The following is a 20,087-nucleotide window of genomic DNA, read 5'->3' as shown; positions in this document are numbered from 1 at the left end:
GTGTCAAATATAGGGTAAAAATCATTTCCCTGGATTTTCTGGCAGTGCTCCTAGTAATGCAGTCCCATATGCTATTGGTCTTCTTGGCAACAAGGGCAAACTGTTGACATATATCATGCTTCTCAACCATTGTAATTCCCCATATCCTCAGTCCCCAGCCTGTAGCAATGTGTGGTATTCTTCTTTCTTCCGTGCAGCAGCTGCAGGATATTTGATCTGAATAATTGCACTTAAGGGCTATGTCTACACTAGCCCCAAACTTCGAAATGGCCACACAAATGGCCATTTCGAAGTTTACTAATGAAGCGCTGAAATGCATATTCAGCGCTTCATTAGCATGCGGGCGGCTGCGGCACTTTGAAATTGACGCGCCTCGCCGCCGCGCGGCTTGTCCCAATGGGGCTCCTTTTCAAAAGGACCCCGCCTACTTCGAAATCCCCTTATTCCCATCTGCTCATAGGAATAAGGGGACTTCGAAGTAGGCGGGGTCCTTTCGAAAAGGAGCCCCGGTTGGACCAGCCGCATGGCGGTGAGGCACGTCAATTTCAAAGTGCCGCGGCTGCCCGCATGCTAATGAAGTGCTGAATATGCATTTCAGCGCTTCATTAGTAAACTTCGAAATGGCCATTTGCGTGGCCATTTCAAAGTTTGGGGCTAGTGTAGACATGGCCAAGGTGAAGTAAATTTCAGGTGCAAAACTGAGAAGTGAAAATATTGTTATCAACTGGTTCATAGATTAAAAGACTGAACAAATTATGCTGATCATCGAAGCTGCGTTATACCACTTCCGTGGATTAATTTCCATTTGAACTAGAACACATCTTTTAGAAAAACATCCAGTCTTGATGTAAAAATTTCCAGTTACTGAGAATCCACCACAATTCTAGTTAAATGTTCTAATAGTTAGAGCTTTGGTTTAGGGATTTTGACTTGTTCTTGGGCTAGATTCACCCTTGCAGGCACAGAGGGACTGCAAGTGCATCCATCTGCACTTGCTAAAGCAAGTAAACCTGAGGGGAAGATTTGCCACAATGAGAGATGGGTGATCATCCCCAGGCAGGACTTATCTTGTGAGAGGGCAACTTTAAAAGCCAGATGAGACCCCAGAGGAACCTACAACAAGAGAGGTGCTAAATATCTGCTGCTCTCTGAAAACCTGTGTTTCAATATCTCTTACTAAGTCACTGAGAGAGCTAAAAATACTGCCCCTCCCTGATTTATACAGTAAACCCTCGGTTTATGTGGGGGTTGTGTTTCTGCAACCCCCACGTAACTCGAATTTTCGTGCAAGTTGAGGGGAGACAGGAATCAGGCTGCCAACTGGTTCCCAGCTCCATTGGGCTTGCTTGTGCTGGGAAACTGACCAGCTCAGCAGGACTGGTCTGTTTCCTGGCTCCCAGAGTGACAGGGAGCCAAGAACCAGGGGGCAACCTGGTTCCCATCTCCATGCCACTTGCTGCTTGCGGGACCCAGGAAGCTGACCAGCTGGTCAGTTTCCTGGGTCCCACAAGTGGCAAAGGGCTGGAAATCAGGCAGTAGCCTGGCTCATGGCTTCCCTCCGCTTGCAGAGAAGGGAAACTGAGCAGGGCAGCAGCCTTTTTCAGTTTCCTGGCTCCAGCCAGTGGAGGGGAGCCAGGTACTAGGGGCAGCCTGGCTCCCAGCTCCCCTCGGCTCCTTGGAGCCAAGAGACTAACCAGGGTTGCTGCCCTGCTCAGTTTCCTGGCTCTTCAAGCAGAGGGGAGCTGGGAGCCAGGGTGCCACTTGGGTCCCAGCTCTCTGCCACTCCAGAGACCAGGAAACTGCTCCTGTCAGGGGCAGCTGCCATCCTTGATAGCAGTGGCTGCCACCCTGTCAGGAGCAGGAAACCTGTTGAGGGTGGCAAGAGTCAGGATGCTGCCCCGACAGGAGTGGCACTCCCTGTCGGGGTGCTGGTTGTGTTAACCTGACACACTTGCAATTGATTGTGTGTATCTCAAGGGTTTACTGTAGACATCAATGTAGACCCTTTTTTCCCTAATTTGGAAAAAAACATAATTTCCCTCAACCAATACCCTCACTATAAAGAGCAATGAAGCAAATTGTTAATCTTTTTAGACTTGCCCAAACATCCATCAGTTTCACCATAGGATGAAAGCAAAGGAGTAAAAAACATAAGCAATGAGAGGAAGATAAATGGGCAACACTGAGACTTACGTCATGTACATTTTTTCCTCTAATGAATTCTCCTATCAATGTCTCTAACAAAAATAACTTGAAAGTAGCCTGAAAGGCAGATAAATAAAGATTGTTTGTTTGTTTGTTTTGAAGATCTCTTGGGAAGAGACTTTTCAGCACAGGTTCTGGTGCTCTGAAATAAATAAAGCACCTTTTGGGTTCACTGTTTTGTTTTTTGTAATGGAATGCAAGAAACTAGATCTGATTTTTGAGGACACTTCTCCTCACACATTCAGTGGTTGCAGAGATGGTGCTGTTAGTACTGTCAAGTTCCCTTAGCACCTCCCTGCATGGCCCAAAGAAGCAATAAACATCTTAAAGCCAATGCTAGTGTTCCATGAGATCAAAATCTCAGAGCTCATTTCTAAAAATGTTTCTGCCTCTCATAAGTGGGGAGAAATGCTTCAAAAATGTGAATCACAGGAAGGGATGTTTGCTTGAGTTGTGCAGAGAAACTGAAACAATAGCATCAAGAGGCATGAACTTTCTCCCTTTCCCCACCCCAAGAAGGGATAAAGCCAGGATTTTGGACATGCATGTGGTTCAGAATTACCTTAATTTGGTCCTGCTTCTTCCCTCAATTCACATGCAGTTGTCTCCCATCTAAATAGTAGGTTATACAGGTTGCCTAATCTAGAACTCTCTCATCTGGCAAACTCCATAATTTGGCATGATTTTAGTTAGCCGGATGACCACTTAGCAAAGGTGTGGCCACATTTCCCAGGGTCCCAATGAAGTTTGTTTCTAGCCACCAGTCCTAGCTCTCAGTGTTCTGTGCTATTACTCATCTGTAATGTATCCCTAAATCTCCTCTAAGAGCTCAGTAAGCAATGGAAGTGTTGGTAGTGCCGCTGGACGATACTGACCTCCCGTGGTTAGCAATTCTTTTGTCTGCACGAGTCAGGTCCTGAGGGTGCCAGGTTAGAGAGCTTCAATCTGTATAACCTTTCCCAAAATTGTGCATCAGGTTTTCTTCCATAATGCTATGCCTCGAAGTATAATGCCCTTTAGTTCTTCTGCTGTGTACATGTTCGGCAGACTTGTAATTATTTATTTGTGAAAATCCTAGAGATATGGAGAGAAATACACACATACAGAAGGCTTGAAGCTTGTAAGGGTGCTGCAATCTGAAAATAGGGAAGTAAAATGATCACATAAAGACACGCTTAGAGGCTATGACTACACTAGAAGAATCTGTCGACAGATGTTTCTGTCAAGAAACCTTCCAACAAAACATCTGTTGACAGAGTGCAGTCATACACAAAAGAGGATCAAAAGAGTGATCTGATCTCTTGATAAAACAGCCAAGCAGAAGCACACCAGACTGGGCTGCCCAGTGTCCTGGAAGCCCTGTCTGTCAAGAGAAGGCCCCTTGGAGCATCCACAAGCATTTTTGCGGACACAATCTGTTGACCAAGGTGCTCTGGGAGAGGCAGAAGGCTGTCGGCAGAAGTGCTGCATTTTCTGGCAGACTGTTGACAAAACAATTTTTTTGTGTGGACATGCAGCAAGTTTTGTCAACAAAAAAAACTCACTCGTTTAGCTGTAGCCAATATGTATCACTGGATAAACATCCTAGTTTGTTAGGGGTAGGTAGAGCTTTCCTTGGCTACCTCAAGGAACCAGTGTCACTTGAAATTGAAGACCAGTGTAAATAGTATGTTTAAATATTTTCCTGTCTGTCTCATCTCTCTGATCTATCAGACTAACCCATCAGCATAACAAAAATGCTCATCACTCAAATATCTAGGTACTACTTACCAAATGATACTGCAAAAGAGTGGCTAATAAATACAGGAGTAGGGGAAGAATATATTCCCTGGCAGGTTGGTTATTGAATATTTAAAGCTAGCTAACAGTTCAGAAGAGGAAATCTCCCTTCTCCTTCTTTCCAACCCTATCTTATGCAGGCACAAGTACACACACAAATCTGCATAGCTAGATCAGGAAGACCAGTCATGTGGAACACAGTACAGCTAAGGCTGAGGATACATCTACCAAGCACCAGTTTGGTCTCAAACAAAAATTGACATTTGCTCTAACGCTGCTCTAAATTATACTAGTTGCAGTAGCCCTTAAGAAGCTGTTCTGGTAGCTGAAGATGGGATCCCTAAAATTTAGGGTATGGCCCCTTTGCCTCAGGCAGAACTATCTGCTGAGAACTGAATTCACCTGGGCAAGGGGGATCCTGAGCTGACTTATGTTTACTTTGCACCGTGAATTTGTGGAAAATGAACAAGGATATGGCATTAGATCTTTATCTTCTGATTGTTCCTCCATACATCACGGCTGAGGTCTGCCAGAGACTTAAAATAAAATCAGAGTGAAAAGCTGTCTTTGGTGGCTTTATATTTTAAATTTTTCTCATCAGTAAGATCAGCATTTGCTATAGTCAATCTATGCCTGGAGAAAGGCTGAGGGTATGTCCATTCTTCCGGGACTATCGATCCAGTTAGAGTTGATCTTCCAGAGTTCAGTTTTGCATGTCTGCTAAAGACACACAAAATCAGTCTGTCTGGGGTCAGCAGTCGGCCCCTGTACACCATGCTATCACATGGAGTAACGAATATCAACAGGAGAAATGTTCCTGTCAAACTTCCATAGTTAGAACAGCCCAGTAAATCAATTTCCAGTACGTTGATCCTAGCTATGCAAATGCCAGACCTAGAACTGCATATCTGAAGTTGACTTATTTCCCTAGTATAGACCTAGCCTGAGATACTTTAACTTAGTTTCTACAGGTGACCTTTACTGGTGTTGAGTTAACATGCTACTCACTAATACCTGTATCACTTAAATTGTTAGGTACAAAAAAAAAGGCAGGGAGCCACTCTGAAGAAATGATTCATAAGCTTTTAAAGTAATACATTGCAAGAGGGCTTTGTTGTAGCTGTGCTTTTTCCCCTTCTGGTTCTCTACCCACTGAAACTGGCATAAGCTTCAATTACCTGTGGCTCAGCTGCACGTCAACGATCAGAGGGATCTAGTGCCTTTTAGCGCTTTGTTGTGACAACTTGGAAAGATGGCTAAATAGATTTTCTTTTCCAATTCAGAAATTGTGATTTTGTTTTGTCTTTACCTTGTCAACTCTGGTTAGTCTATTTTTGTGACTTATATAATATTATATCAGCAAAATTAGTATTTCTCTTAGCAGCTGGAAACCAAGTTTAAAATTGAGGGACACATTTTATTCTCATTAGTATGGTATAAATCTGGAATAATTTTGCTTATTTCAGTGAGGTTATTTTGAGTTTGCATAATATAACTTAAACCAATTTTGCTCTCAAAGTTTGATAACTTTTTCTAAAGCTATTGGCAGCAAATTTGCTATACATCCTCTAAATCTGATAAAGCAACAACTGAAACTAATAGACAACCTACTGAAACTGGATAGGACAATGTTATGAAAGATTACATTTGTATCAGAGAGATAAAGTTCGGAGTTCTAACTCCCAGTTTCATTATTCAGTTGCCTTATTTTTTAAAAACTTGTGACCTTACCAAGTCAAGCATGCACAATCTTTAGGGATGCATCTTCTCTTTTTTATTCTATTTTGTGGAAGAATAGAACACACTAATTTCAGGTCAGTCCGAATCTTTTTTTTTTTTTTTTTATTTTCAGCAAACCACATGGGAAAGAATATTTCAGCTCAAACAACATGTTTTGGTTGGTTTTAAGCTAATTAAACTTTTTTTAAAAAATATTGTGAATAAATTGAAGTACATTTTGAAATGAAAAGTTGTTTTTGAATGCCTTTTCATTTAGAAAATTTCTAAGTAATTTTTTTAAAAATTTACTGAAGCAGTTTGGCACATTTGGCATTAATTGGCAAAATGTTTCATTCAACTCAAACCTGCACTTTTTTTGCCCCAAAAAATTTTTTTTGGATAAAAATATTTGCCCAGCTCTACTCATGTGCATCATAATTTGGGTATCTTGTGCCTCCATTCTCCCTGTGAATTCCACCAACTAAACACATTCCTCATGGGGCATGGCAAGCAGCCCTCTGACCAAGCGATATAATGTGTAATCAGCCACAATGTCTGTTTTATGAGAGTTACCTTTAACCAGAGGCCATGGCCTACAGGAGAAAATGGGGTAAGAAGCACCAGAACCACAGTTCCCATGGCATGATGACACAATAGTCAGATACAGTTAAACACAGAGCTCACTTGAAGCAAAAGGTTTTGAGTCAGTTCAGCACTCTGAAAGGAAGAGTTTCAGTTTGGGAATGAATTTTATTCTCACCCATTTGGAAATTTTTCTGAAGTTTTCATTTTATTAAAAAAAATCAGTATTTCAACTTTTTGTGCCAATTTCAGATGAAACAAAATGCTGAAATATCAAAATTTCTTGGAGTTGAAAACTCCATTTTCCATTTAGTTCTAATAGAATTTGTGAGATCCTGGGACAGGAGTTGACGGAGCTTACTGTGCGGCCAATTCCTTTTGTTGAAGACACTGTTGTGAGACTGCTTAAAGATGACCAACAACTGCCATTTGGCAACGTCTACAAATATGGGAATTTAGAATAAAGACTCCTCAAAGAAATTTAATTCTGTCCCCAATCTTGCCACACCACATTTCAGAAGTGCAGTCTCTACATGATATGAACCAGCCTTTAGTGTAATAGTAACAGAGAGGTAGATGTGTTAGTCTGTATCCTAACAAAACAGACCAGCAGTCATGTAGCGTTTTAAAGACTAACAAAATAATGTATTAGGTTATGAGCTTTCATGGGGCAGACCCACTTCTTCAGATCTTCAGATTACAAAGGGAAACATGAACTGCTCAAATTTGATACTTTGACACTTGGCCTTAACAGAGATAGCAATTACCTTATGCATAACAAAGACTTAGGCAGGACATTTACAGGTAGTAATTCTCTCCCCTCCTCCCCTTTGCCTCCCCGCCTACCCCCAGACCCTTCTGTCCTATGTATCTGATTTGTCCGTTTCTATTTCAAATTCTTTTTTGTACCTCTGTGTTATAAAACCGTTGTGCCATTTCCAGTACAGCACTATCTCCAGATCTGAAGAAATGGGTCTGCCCCATGAAACTTCATCACCTATTAAAATATTTTGTTAGCCTTTAAAGTGCTGTATGACTGCTCGTTTTGTTTCCTTTAGTGTAAGTATTTCAAATACTCTTCCCCTTGTTGTCTTCTCTCTATAATAGCATAAAATTGTGTTAGAGAATAACGTACAGTTCCCCATGGTCTGCAGTTAGCGGATAGTGGGTGACTGGAGGTAGGATATGTTGATGCTCAGGGTTCAGCCATCATGGATAGGAAAAAATAAAATTAGCAGCAGATGATAGTGTTCAACCTCTGTGTAGTGTATCGGAGTGATAGCTATTAAGCAACACATGTAGATAGTGGACTGTGAAGCAATGTCATATCTTGACTATAATGGGTATGTGGAATGTGTGGGCAAGTGACTTATTTGTGTTTTTTGTTAATTTCTATATCTTCTTATGCTGACACATTCCAAAAAGGGTTGGCGGGGGGATGTCATGAAAGTCTGGGTAAGCAGTTCTTAATTAAATGGTGGCAATTCAGTTGGTGCACTTTTACCTAAACAGAAGTCTGCTACAATTTGAGCTCTGTGGCTTTTATTAAAAACATGGAAAAAGCATAGTGAGGCTACAGCCACACAGCCAAGTTATTTCAAGGTATCAGCTGTTATTCTGATATAACTTTGCTGACTTCTACCTTATGCACAGGTTATTTTGAAATTGGTAAACCTCATTGCAGGAGGAATAGTACCTATTTTGAAATTATTAGTTATTTTGAAATAGGCACTATTTTGAAATATGTGCTATGTGTGCAGGCTATGTATTTAAAAATAACTTAGGGATATTTTGAAATACATTTTTGTGTGTAGCAGCCATATTTTGGGAATAAGGGAATTTCGAAGTATGGGGTTTATTTTGAAGTGCCCACGACTACACAGCCAGTCTCCATTTCAAAAGCAGCACTTTTGAAGCACAACTGGCTGCTATTATGCTAATGAGGCACTGAATATGCATGTCAGCGCCTCATTAACCTGTTCCAAAGTAGCTCATTAACATGCCCCTTTTGAAAGGGAGGGCCATGTTTAGACATGGCCTGAGTGCGTTTTTGTGGACTACAGCAATATATTCACAGATTTTGTTTGCATTTCCAGACTTGTAAAAATGTATTTTTCCCCTTCTATTTAAACTTAATTTAAATAATGGGCTACAAACATTGTTTTATTTTTAGGAAGGTATGCATTTATATAACTAGAATAGCCTGTTTTTACAGATGTTACTGCTGGTTTTCTGTTGCCTTTAAATGCTATGGGAAAAAGCGGTTTTAGTTCTTTAAAGAAGAAATATAGATTTTTTGCATATCTCTTTTTGTAAATAATTTTTAATTAAAACTTGGAAATAGGAAGTAGACAGGTACAGTTTATTTTCTTGTCCTACAAAAAGTATAATTTTCCATAATTATAGATGTATGTTAAAAATGGTAAAAGTTACATGAAGCATGAGGTTATATGTACTGGACTCAAATACTGTGCTTTTGGAACACGTAGGCTGTGTTTACACTAGCTCCCAACTTCGAAGTGAGCATGGTAAGTAGGGTGGTGGGAGATTACTAATGAAGTGCTGCGGTGCATATGCAACACTTCATTAAGCTAGTTCTCTCTCACGGCAACTTGAAAGCTGCAAACTTTGAAGCGCTGGCTTGTGTGTAGCTGTGGCTAACCCACCGGTATTTCAAAGTGCGTGGGCTACTTTGAAGTCCCTTTAATGTTAAGGAGTACCGGCGGGTGAGCTACACGCAAGCCAGCACTTTCAAGTTTGCTGCTTTTGAAGTTGCTGTGGGAGAGAATTAGCTTAATGAAGTGCTGTATATGCATCGCAGCACTTTATTAGTAATCTTCTGACACCCTACTTACCATGCTCCCTTCAAAGTTGGGAGCTAGCGTAGACACAGCTGTAGCCTCCTTCACTTTAATGAATTGATTCAAAGATGCTCAGAAATGCTACCAGTAAATATGAATCAAGTTTATGCTTCACATATAGTATATTCACACAAAAATATAATGGATCAAATGCATGCTTAAAATAACTCCATCTGCTTTAGATAGTGTTGCATCAGGGATGAATTTGGTAATGTTTTATACTCAAGGTTTATTCCAGAAGAAGGAATTTATAATGTGTAGTGATATTCAGCCTTGTGGAAATAATTTTTGATACCACTGATGTGCTGATTTCCCCTCGTGTACATTTCTCAGTAGATTCCTTGTTTGCAGTAACTCACTTGGCAATGGTCACTACACTGCCGTGAGGTGAACAATCAAGTCTCCTGGCTTCACTTAAAATCCAGTGTCATGCACATAAATGATCATTAGGAAAAGATCATATATCCAGTTTTGTTTCTAATCTTGTGCAGAGATCTTCATCAAATACAGAACATTCTTTTTATCCTCTCCCATGCAACACTCACATGAATGTTGACTATGTGTCATGTAGAAAGCAGGGATACAGTTTGTAGAGCAAGGGGGTTTTACCCTGATGGACTAGAAACCTAGGATTGCTGCAGACTGATAACAGATTTCGTCCATGCATTTTTTTTTCCCTCAGCACTCCCAGGAGCTGCATAACAGAGTGTGAACTGCATTCAGATTTGTCATTATTTTGAAATGGTATTCTCTCCCCCCATGAAATTACAATAGAACTACATGGAAATGTAGAATTCAGGCATACAAATCTGCACTTAGCTATGAGTGATACTATAAAGATCCTGTATTTTTCCTTTCAGGTTTTACCTTTATTCTATCCCCATAATTGATTGTTATTCCTTAGCTTTTTGTCATGCTGTGGAGCTGGGAGTTTTCTGTTTTCACACAGAATGAAGAATTTGCCTGCGTGAAAGCTAGAGAATCTACACTGACCTTCTGTGCCTAGGCTACAAGGCATAATCATTTTGTTCTAGAATCCACTTCCTCCTTCATTTACTGTGCCAGCCCCTATCCACTCAATTTCTGATAGAATGGGTGCATAGACACAGTATATAATTGTCATTCCAGATACAGCAAACTGTAGTTTATCAGACCTCTGTTCTCAGATCTGTAGGTTAGATCTCATCTTCATTTTTCTCATTTTTTTACTGTGTTTAAAACTCTGCATGTTGAGGAAGAGAAAATATCCATGAAGATACTCCATATGAATCTTGAAAAGATAGTTTTTGCTCATATTCTAGGAAGCATTAACTAAAAGGAGAACTAAATTCATCAAAAACTGCTGAACAACTTTATAGGCAGTTGGGGAATGCACTGCTCATTACTGGCTTGATAATTGTAACTTCAAGACTATTCTGAAGTGAGCGAATTAAGTAAATAACAGTAACTGGGGGGCTGAAAGGACTGATTTAGGACCAAGTTTAAAGGGAGCTACACTAACTACAGGTAGAGCTCGTCTACACTAGCCTCCTCCTTCAAAGGGAGCATGTAAACAAGCCTACTTGATGAATAGCAATGAGGTGCTATGCTGCATATGCAGCACTCCATTAATCTAATTGCTGCCATGCAAACTTCAAAGTTAGCAACTTGGAAGCGCCGGCAAGCTGTGTAGCCACAGGCACTTCGAAGTACCCATGCAAATTTGAACTGTCCTTACGCCCAAAATATTTTGGGAGTAAGAGCACTTTGAGGTAGTGAGGATACTTTGAAGTGCCCGCGGCTGCACAGCTTGCTGGCTCTTCGAAGTTAGCAACTTCGAAGTTCGCGCAGCAGGAATTAGGTTAATGAAGTGCTGCATATGCAGCATAGCACCTCCTTGCTATTCACCAAGTGGGCTCATTTACATGCTCCCTTCAAAGGAGGGGGCTAGTGTAGACAAGCCCGTAGCATGCCAAAGTGACAAGCAAGATGGTGGAGACATGATTACTGCCTACGATATTTGAAAGATTTCAACCCCAAAGAGGCAGAAAGATCATTCAAAGTGACCCAGTGAAAAATAACTAAAAATTCTGAAAGATGAAAATAGTAGAAGATTGCAGAAGGAAGAAATAAAATATTTATGCTGCATGTTAAGAAAACAATTCTCAGAGACTACTAGGCTAAGGAATAATCTCCTAAGGGAAGTGGGGTAAACTCTATGGCCCAGGACAAATAATGCAACAAAACGTACTGGGCTGTTTAGAACCTATATTGGTAGGTCCACAGATGGATAATTTTATATTTCTCTTCACTGTCTCTCTTTTGTTCCTCTTAGAGAGTGGTGCATGTTGCACATACAGCCTGGAATACTCCCACACCTTACACCCAAATCACGAAGTCTCTGCTGGAACCCTCATTATAATATGAACAAGTTCTTGTGGCATGGGCCAAGCATTTTGTTGTTTATTTGCATCTGTTCACTTCACCAAGCTTTTTGTTGACCAGAAATGTTTTGCACTTTTTATCTTTTCTTAGTTTTCCAAGACTGCCTTTGACAGCAAGGGACCTAAACCAAAGAACCCGTCTGAAGTAACTGAGTGTTGTTTTAACCTGCTCATAAACATACAACTCTCATTGATGTTCTTGGACTCATCAAGGGTGGCTGAAAACAAAACAGGGCATGGTCTACCAAAACTTTGCCTTCAACTACCATCCCCCACCTGTCAAATAATTTGTTTTATGAACAGACTTTCTTCTTCGGAACTCACCCATCTCTCCTTTATTTTCCCAGTCCTGAAAATCCACTCCAGTCCTCTCCAGGGGTTATACACACAGCATTCCTCTTCACATGCCCTGTGGGCTTCAGCTCTCCACTCCTATTTCCTTCACCCATGAGCTCCCTGTGAGAAGATCCCCCTCATGATTGTTCAGTCTTGCATGCTGTGCTTCTCTGTCTTCCAGAGTGGGATGTGCTCCCCATAGCACCTCGGTACCAAAGAGAGACTTCTCTGTCTTTCTTACCCAGGTTATGCCTGTAAATACATTGGGAACAGGGTAGAGCCAGCCCAACAAAGGAAGCTCCACGGATGATCTTATTCCTTGCCTGCTCCAGAATCTTAGTTATTAAAAAGAAAACTCTTCCAGATCTGCAGTGTTAAACAAAAAATGTTTTTTTTCAGCCCTGGTGTGTTTAATGCAAGGGACGTTGATTATGTGTGTGAAAGAGTATGTCCCAAATGCAAAAGCCTGTTGTGTATTGCATCTCACAAACAAAAATCTATCATGGCATGCTTCAGTAGCTTTCATATGTAAACAGACTTTACAAATATTATCTACATTGTTGAGCTGTAATCTAAATGATGTAATGACATCATGTAATTTAATAAGATGACTTGGGTTTTAATCCTCTTTTGGGCTGCCTAGCCCCAGATAGCCTCTTTATGTTATTTACTTTTTACTTAGCAATTATTTATTACTGTTGTCCCTGTGCATCTAATGAATTCAGCTCAATTTTACAACATGATTGCCTGACATGATATAGAAATGAAGAGTGGAACCAGGGAGAGGAGGCAGGAGAAAATTATCATGACTCCTCTGAGCACTTAGGGAAACCAATTGGATAACAAGTCAATGAAGAATCTGGTAGAACTGAAAGGAAAATTTTTGATGAAACCTGTTACATGGGGAAAAAGCCAATTAGTCAAAATGTCAAGCCTTTGTGGGGAAGAGTCAGTACTAATTATTTTTCAATTTCAAAACAAGGTTGGAAAGTTTTGAAATTCTTTAAATATCCCATTTTCATACTTTCAAAATAAAAAAGTTAAATAAAAGTTTTTGGGTCAAAATGACTTTCCATTGAAAATGTAAGCTAATTATTAGCAAAAGAAAGATTATGACTTTTCAACTTGATTTGCGTTAGGAATATTTTTCAAAATCTCAGATTCACACATGATAAGACATCCATTTCCTACCTGGTTCTAAGATCTCATCTGGCGATCTCAGTGCTGGATCAGTTAATTAAAACAACTGATGGGCTAGCAGTTTTTGGTGGTGGTATCATCCCTGCAGGATGACAGGGAGGGATTTATGTATCTTTTGCCTCATTTGTATATTATTGAGCAATCTTAATTCCAGAAGAGACTTTTCCAGAAGCAAAAACAGCCATGCAGACAGGATTCCTTCAGGAAAAAAAAAACACTTTTGTAAGACCCCCCATCTTCCTCATTCGTTTCAACCTGTTTATGCTCAGAACTCATTTGGACTGACACAACACAGAGACCTCTAAGAAGCTCCCAGACTGATGAGAGGAGACCCCCTTCAGAGGCCTGGGAAGGGGGCTCTGAGCTAAGATTCCAAATGCTAAGGTCAAATATGAACAGCTTGGGAATCATCGCCATGGCAGCAGGGGGGAAGGGTGGTGAACCAAGTGATCCCCCAAAAAGACACAGTCTCCCATGGCCGGGGGGGATGGAGTAAGGGCAGGAGTGAGATACAGTCCTGGAGATGAACTTGAGAGTCCTGGGGTGTAATGAGGAAGCAGATGGTGGTTTGAGGTTTGCTGGGAGGGAACTGAAGGGTGTACAAGTGAAGTAGGAGATGGATAAGGATATGAGGACAGAGTAGTTGAGGGTGACAAGCTGCTACCTCCCCAAAAAAGCACATACCCCCCACACCCACAGGAAGCAGAGAATAAAGGGAACAGGGAATTTGGAATCCTTGGGGTATGTAGGAGGCCTGAGGAAAGGAGTTGGGTCAGAAATGGTTGTGAGCTGCAGTGAGGGAAGATCAGAGGAGCAGTGACCAGGATGGATGATATGACGGGGGGGTCTGCACAGCTTCAGGGTATATCCAGGGCCCCAGGCTGAGGTCAGGACAGAGGAGATGGAAACCAGGGTCGCAGTCTCTGGAGTGGGATGCTGAGCACAGCCCAGTCCTCTGGTCATTCTGGTGACCAAGTTTTGAGTCATGACCCAAGTGGAGAAATGCTGCATTACAGCAAAATCTCTTCTAGACCCTGGAGATAAATCCAAAATGTCTGAGTTTTTTCATTCCTCTGCTGTCAGCAAATAGTTATGAAACCCCTGGCAGAGCATTTATCTCATCTTCTTATGGCACTGATCCACATAGGAGATGACAACCAATTATTGGTACCAGTTTACTCCTTCAGCTCTAATTGGCAAGGGTCAGTGGATCCTGTGGTGAACTCTGGGTATCAAGGTGATGCCACATAATGGAATTTCCTGGGATGAGAGTTGGTTTGCTTTTCTAAAAATCAGGGGCATTGCACACAAAAGGCAAGCTTATGTCTGGCATTTCCAAGCGTTTAATTCTTTGACTATGTAACTTAAGTAATACTCTGTTATCATAGTCTGACATGGGATCTATTTCCCTCTTATAGAGGTAATGCACGTGTCTACATCCCCCAAATTATAGTTTAATTTCAGTTTAAAGGGTTCTAACTATTTTAATTAAACTCTCTTATTTTGGTCTGTTTCAGATCAGTGAAAGCTTTTTCTAATTTATTTGGATAAACCAAACTAAACCTGGTATAAACCAAAATCAGAATAGCTGCACAGATTTAAGTTCAACTCCTGCTACGTTCTTGTATAGGCAAGCACTAAGTAAATTCATGTTATGGACCAAACTGAACAGTGGGATAAGATGTGTTTTCCTCTCCAGGTAAAGTATCAGAGAGGTAGCCGAGTTAGTCTGTATCTTCAAAAACAACAAGAAGTCCTGTGGCACCTTATAGACTAAGAGATATTTTGGAGCATAAACTTTCGTGGGCAAAGATTCATTACATTTGATGAAGCAGGTCTTTGCCCAAGAAAGCTTATGCTCCAAAATATCTTTTAGTCTATAAGTTGCCACAGGACCTCTTGTTGTTTTTGCCAGGTAAAGTTAATTATATGACATAGGTCAAGTAGTATTAGTTGTGCTGCTGGTGGAAGGAGTGATATGTACTGGAACACGAAATCAAGTTTTTATGTCTGGATGCCAAATACAATTGTAGATTCAGTCACAGTATAACATAAGGAAGAAATCTTTTCATTAGTGTGGTCTCAGTGGTGCTTTCATTGGAATGGAATGCCCATCGTGGTCCATCTTGATAATGAAACACAGAGCTGCTACTGTTTTGCTTTGTTTTGTTTTTTGAATGCAGAGAAATATATATATAGATAGAGAGAGCTGTGCTTCTCTGTAAAAGAGTCTTGCAGTTAGGGTCACTGGTGCAAATTTTCTATCTAGATATTTAGGTGGTTCCAATCACCACAGCCTCTGAGCATATCATCTCAAATAATAATAAATTTATTGTCACGAGGCAGGGAACTACTATTCCCATGTTACCGGTGTGAAATTAAGGTAAAGATAAATAGATTTTCAAAAGTGCTCAGAAACCAGCTGCTCCCTTTGAGCTGTTTTGAAAATCTGGCCACTTCACATTCATGTCAGGATGAGTGATGGTTTTTAGAAAATCTGTTACCAACTCTCATATCCAAGGTCATACATGGAAATTGTGACAGCTGAGAATTGATGGCTGCACAGGCAACAGATGGGGGTGTACAGGTGACCACATGCACCCGCCCCCCTCCAGCAGTGGCACCCCCACCAGTACTCACCCATCAGTGAAGTGCTGCTTCTGGTCAGTGCAGGGCCAATCCTGCCCCTCCCCTGGAATGGTGCAGCCTCAAAGCAGTGCAAGCTTCCTAGCTTATGCTACTCCTAGGCCATGTCACTCCAGGGGCTGGGGGGAATGCCTCGACTCATCAGAAGTGGTGAGGCACTTCTGCAGGAAGAGATGGGTGGGGATGGACTGGAGCAGGCCATGGGTGAGGAAGGGTAAAGCAGGGGCAGAGCCTGAGAGAGAGAGGAGGGATATGGATGAGAACAGGTAGAGCGTGGGCAGATAGCCTTTGCCCTTTTCCCCCCTTAGAATCCCCACATTGGTCACCTCTGGATGACAGATATCCTTAGTTTCAATCCTCAGTTTTTTCCATAAAATTATCCTTTCACCAGGACCAGAGAAATGGTCAAAAGTATGAGGGGAATAAAACAGGTACTGCATTGATTCTCTGTCACACACACATCTACAGCGTGGTAATTTAGCATGGGTTACTGACGTTCCCCACTTATATATTAAACAGGAACAGTATGAGCTTTTCCCAACTTCTCCACCAGCATTCCTCATCCCTGAGGGCAAATTGTTTTCAATTCACATTCAATTCCTAGCATCTCTGCTGCGTCCTCAAACAAAAGTACCAACTAGCATCAGCTGTAGCAGAGGGGTTTAGGATATAAATACTTATCTGCTGGGAAGTGGACTGAAACCTCACCTTTTTCAAACAAACAGCCTTCAGATGGTGTGACTAGAGCCCCTGGGGAGCCACCTGAGGTCACTGAATAAGGGTGAACTGAAAAGAATGGGGCAGCCAATTCCCAAAACTGATGGGTATTCCAATACTTAGATTTAGAAGCCAGTCAACACAGCTTCTGTAATACCTTACTAGTTTTGCAGAAACCAGCTACACAGTTCCCTTAAAACAACTCAGGTCTCCACCCAGACACCCCAAGTGAAATATGATTATGATTGCTCACAATCTATTAATCATGTAAGAAATTGCTACCAATCCCAAAGGAACAGAGACATCACCTCATTGGTTAATGAATATTTTAGAACTTACCAAAATATCTATAGGGTATCTAATTTGCTTTGTTAGCTGAACTGAAGTTATTAAAGAAACAAAAGGGAGAGAGTATTGGTTAAAACATCAGTATACATATAGATGTTAATAAAATTCTTGAAATTCAGGTTCATAGCAGAGACGTTGAGCTTTGTAGATGCAAAGAGTTCTTTCAGAAAGTAGTCCATAAGTTATAGCCCAATGTTTGTATTCAGAGTGAATCCAGGCAGACCTGGAGATCACAATCTTCTGGCTCAAACCTCCCCTGATGAAGCTTAAGCAGATCCTAGATAAAGAAGATCTGGACCCAAGCAGGTTTTTAAACAGTTCCAGGCCTTCTCTTGAAAGATCAGAGTCCTTAGGTGAACTGAATAAGGGTGACTGATTCAATTACAGAGCCCCATATAGACCTGTTTCCCCAACCATCACCAGTTATTAGCTATCTAGATTAATGTAAAGCAAATGCTATTTTCCCTCATTCTCAGGTGATTTGCTATACATTTCAAAGAGAGACAAACAGTGATAATGAGAAGTCTTGTGGCTCCGTATAGACTAACAGATTTATTGGAGCATCAGCTTCCATGGACAAAACGCACTTCATCAGATGCATGGAATTAAAATTTCATCTCCATTTGCACTTGATCCATCTGACGAAGCGGGTCTTTGCCCATGGAAGCTTATGAGCCAATAAATCTGTTAGTCTATAAGGCGCCACAGGACTTCTTGTTGTTGTTGTGGATTAAACTAACACGGCTACCACTCTGATACTTAAACAGAGTGATGTTACTATGTCTGCAGTCTCAGAGGGTAGCCATGTTAGTCTGTAGCTTCACAAACAACAAGCAGTCCAGTAAGAGCTTAGAGACTTAACAAATTTATTAGCTCATGAGCTTTCATGGGTAAGACCCACTTTTTCAAATTATATGTTTACAGCTCATCTGACTATTAATATGTTCTTTAGATCGCTGAATCAATAGCTGTAGGGATATACAAGAAGCGTCTGTGTACACGGCTAGCATCAAGCAAGATATGAGTATCCACTTACAATTGCTATCACCTCAAATTATAAACAATCCAAGTTTGCACTTCCAAGTTCTAGCATATGTATTATGAGTGGCCCTAATTACCATTTTCATACAGGATTCTTATATTTACATACAAGTTGACTCTGGGTCACTTAGCCTGCAAGATGCTAAACCATTTCGGGCTACGTATTGTATTTAGTATAAGATTTGTTGTAATTCTTTTACAGTGGTAACAGCACAGTTAGTCTGGTCATATTTTAATCTGAAGACATCGCAGATGCTAAAATGTTTTGGTCACAGCTGTCTTGTTTTGGAGTTGACAAGCTGCAGCTTTAATTTTTCCTTCTATTTGCTGCAGGTGAAATATGGGAACTATGCTTTTGTGTGGGATGCAGCCGTACTGGAATATGTAGCCATCAATGATCCAGACTGCTCCTTTTACACAGTTGGGAACACTGTTGCAGACAGGGGATATGGAATTGCACTTCAGCATGGCAGCCCCTACAGAGACCTCTTCTCGCAAAGGTAAGAGAGGATGGAATAGGGATTAAGGGATGATATCTGTCAGCTATGGATCCACTTCTAGTTGCATGTTCTTTGGGGGGAAAATTTGTTGCTTCTGCTGTCTGCTCCTGGATTTTGTACATATCGTTCACTTACTCAGGAATGTACATAAAAACAGAAAAATGCTCCACTTTGCAAAAACAAAGAAATGAAAAGATACACTGGTGTTGCGTATCGGAGGGGTAGCCGTGTTAGTCTGGATCTGTAACAGCAACGAAGGGTCCTGTGGCACCTTATAGACTAACAGAAAAGTTTTGAGCATGAACTTTCGTGAGCACAGACTCACAGATCAGACTTGATCTGATGAAGTGAGTCTGTGCTCGCGAAAGCTCATGCTCAAAACTTTTCTGTTAGTCTATAAGGTGCCACAGGACCCTTCGTTGCTGTTACTGGTGTTGCCTGGCCTTAAATCATCAAACATGTCATTGAAGTGGGTAACTACCAATTGCATATTCTGGTATTATTGTGTGCTGAAGTTGATTGTTCATTCCTCTGGCAGTACCATTACATTACTTAGTTTTGATTCATTTATTACACCCCTCCCTAGAAACATCAGTGAATTGCACATTACTGGCAGGGAAATGCAGAGAGGATTTGTGGAACGTGTTTTATGTGAATACCAGGCTCCACACTCAGAGCTTTTGAGATGAAAACCACTCCCCCAAAAAAGATACATGCCTTTTCTAAGGAGGCAAAATACTGTAGGGAAGTTCAAAGTTTTTTCCACACTTAAATCAACCTGTTGGAGCTGCAAAAGTCTCTAGTGATATTTCTGGTACCTATTGCTTTTGGTCAGATCAGAAGAACCCACAGAATTTGTCCCTCCTGTGCTTTCTCAGCATTCAGTATCAATTCAAAATTGCAGGTGCATGTGAAATGGAAAAAAGTACTCAACAATAAATGAACAAATATTTTTGAGGAGTAAAGGCACTTCGAAGTGCCCATGGCTACACACCATGCCAGTACTTCAAAGTTTGACACTTGGAAGTGCTGTGGGGGAGAATTTGCCTAACAAAGTGTTGCATGTTCACTGCAGCACTTCATTAGTAATCTCCCATCACCCTGATTACCATGCCTCCTTCGAAGAAGGGGGCAAGTGTAGACATAGCCATTGAGTTATAGATCATATATGTAATTTAATATTATAGGGAGCTGCTTGTCAAAAACACTGAAACTCTCAGTGAAGATGACTATGTAAACTTAGCAGAACATTTCTAGGGCTGTTGCATTGTTTGCTTGATGTACAGTATGCAAAATAAGCAAGCAAAATCCTTCCTACAACCTTTCTAAGAGAAGTTCACAGCTATCTGGAACAGCCATGCTGAGAAGAGAATGAAGTGATCACGTGCCATGCAGGGTGCTGTCATGTTGTTCTGAGCATTATCCATGTGGATATGGAGACTGAAGTCACTAGGAATACGGTCATTGACTTTGTTGGGCCAGGATTTTCACCTGAGCCCCTTGACATTCATGCCTGAAGAGTTTTATAGAGGTGCAAATTATTGGTATTATAGTCAATAATTTATAAATTGTAAGTATATTTTGTTACAAGAATAGCATCTTGAAGTTATACTTGAAGAGATATATTTGCAAGGCATATTAGTCTGCAGGGATTTGGACATGATCACCACCAGAGTTAAGAAGAAATTACCCTGTGATACAGTACTGAACCAGCAGGGAGGCTGCGCTAT

General features: G+C 41.0%; 1 protein-coding gene across 3 annotated transcripts in view; it reads left to right on the top strand.

Moving 5' to 3' along the window:
• GRID2 (glutamate ionotropic receptor delta type subunit 2) overlaps positions 1-20,087 on the top strand; it is a 1,071,343-nt gene that overhangs the window by 935,917 nt on the left and 115,339 nt on the right. For all 3 annotated transcript variants that reach the window (XM_074993599.1, XM_074993598.1, XM_074993600.1), the window contains exon 14: positions 18,191-18,357. In XM_074993599.1, coding sequence (XP_074849700.1) covers positions 18,191-18,357 — 167 coding nt within the window. The remainder of the gene's footprint in view (positions 1-18,190; positions 18,358-20,087) is intronic.

The sequence above is a fragment of the Carettochelys insculpta genome, chromosome 4, assembly GCF_033958435.1.
Source record: "Carettochelys insculpta isolate YL-2023 chromosome 4, ASM3395843v1, whole genome shotgun sequence".
In the NCBI taxonomy this organism is placed as follows: Eukaryota; Metazoa; Chordata; order Testudines; family Carettochelyidae; genus Carettochelys; species Carettochelys insculpta.
Note: the sequence above shows the minus strand (reverse complement) of the source record. Positions and strands in the feature narration are given on the sequence as shown.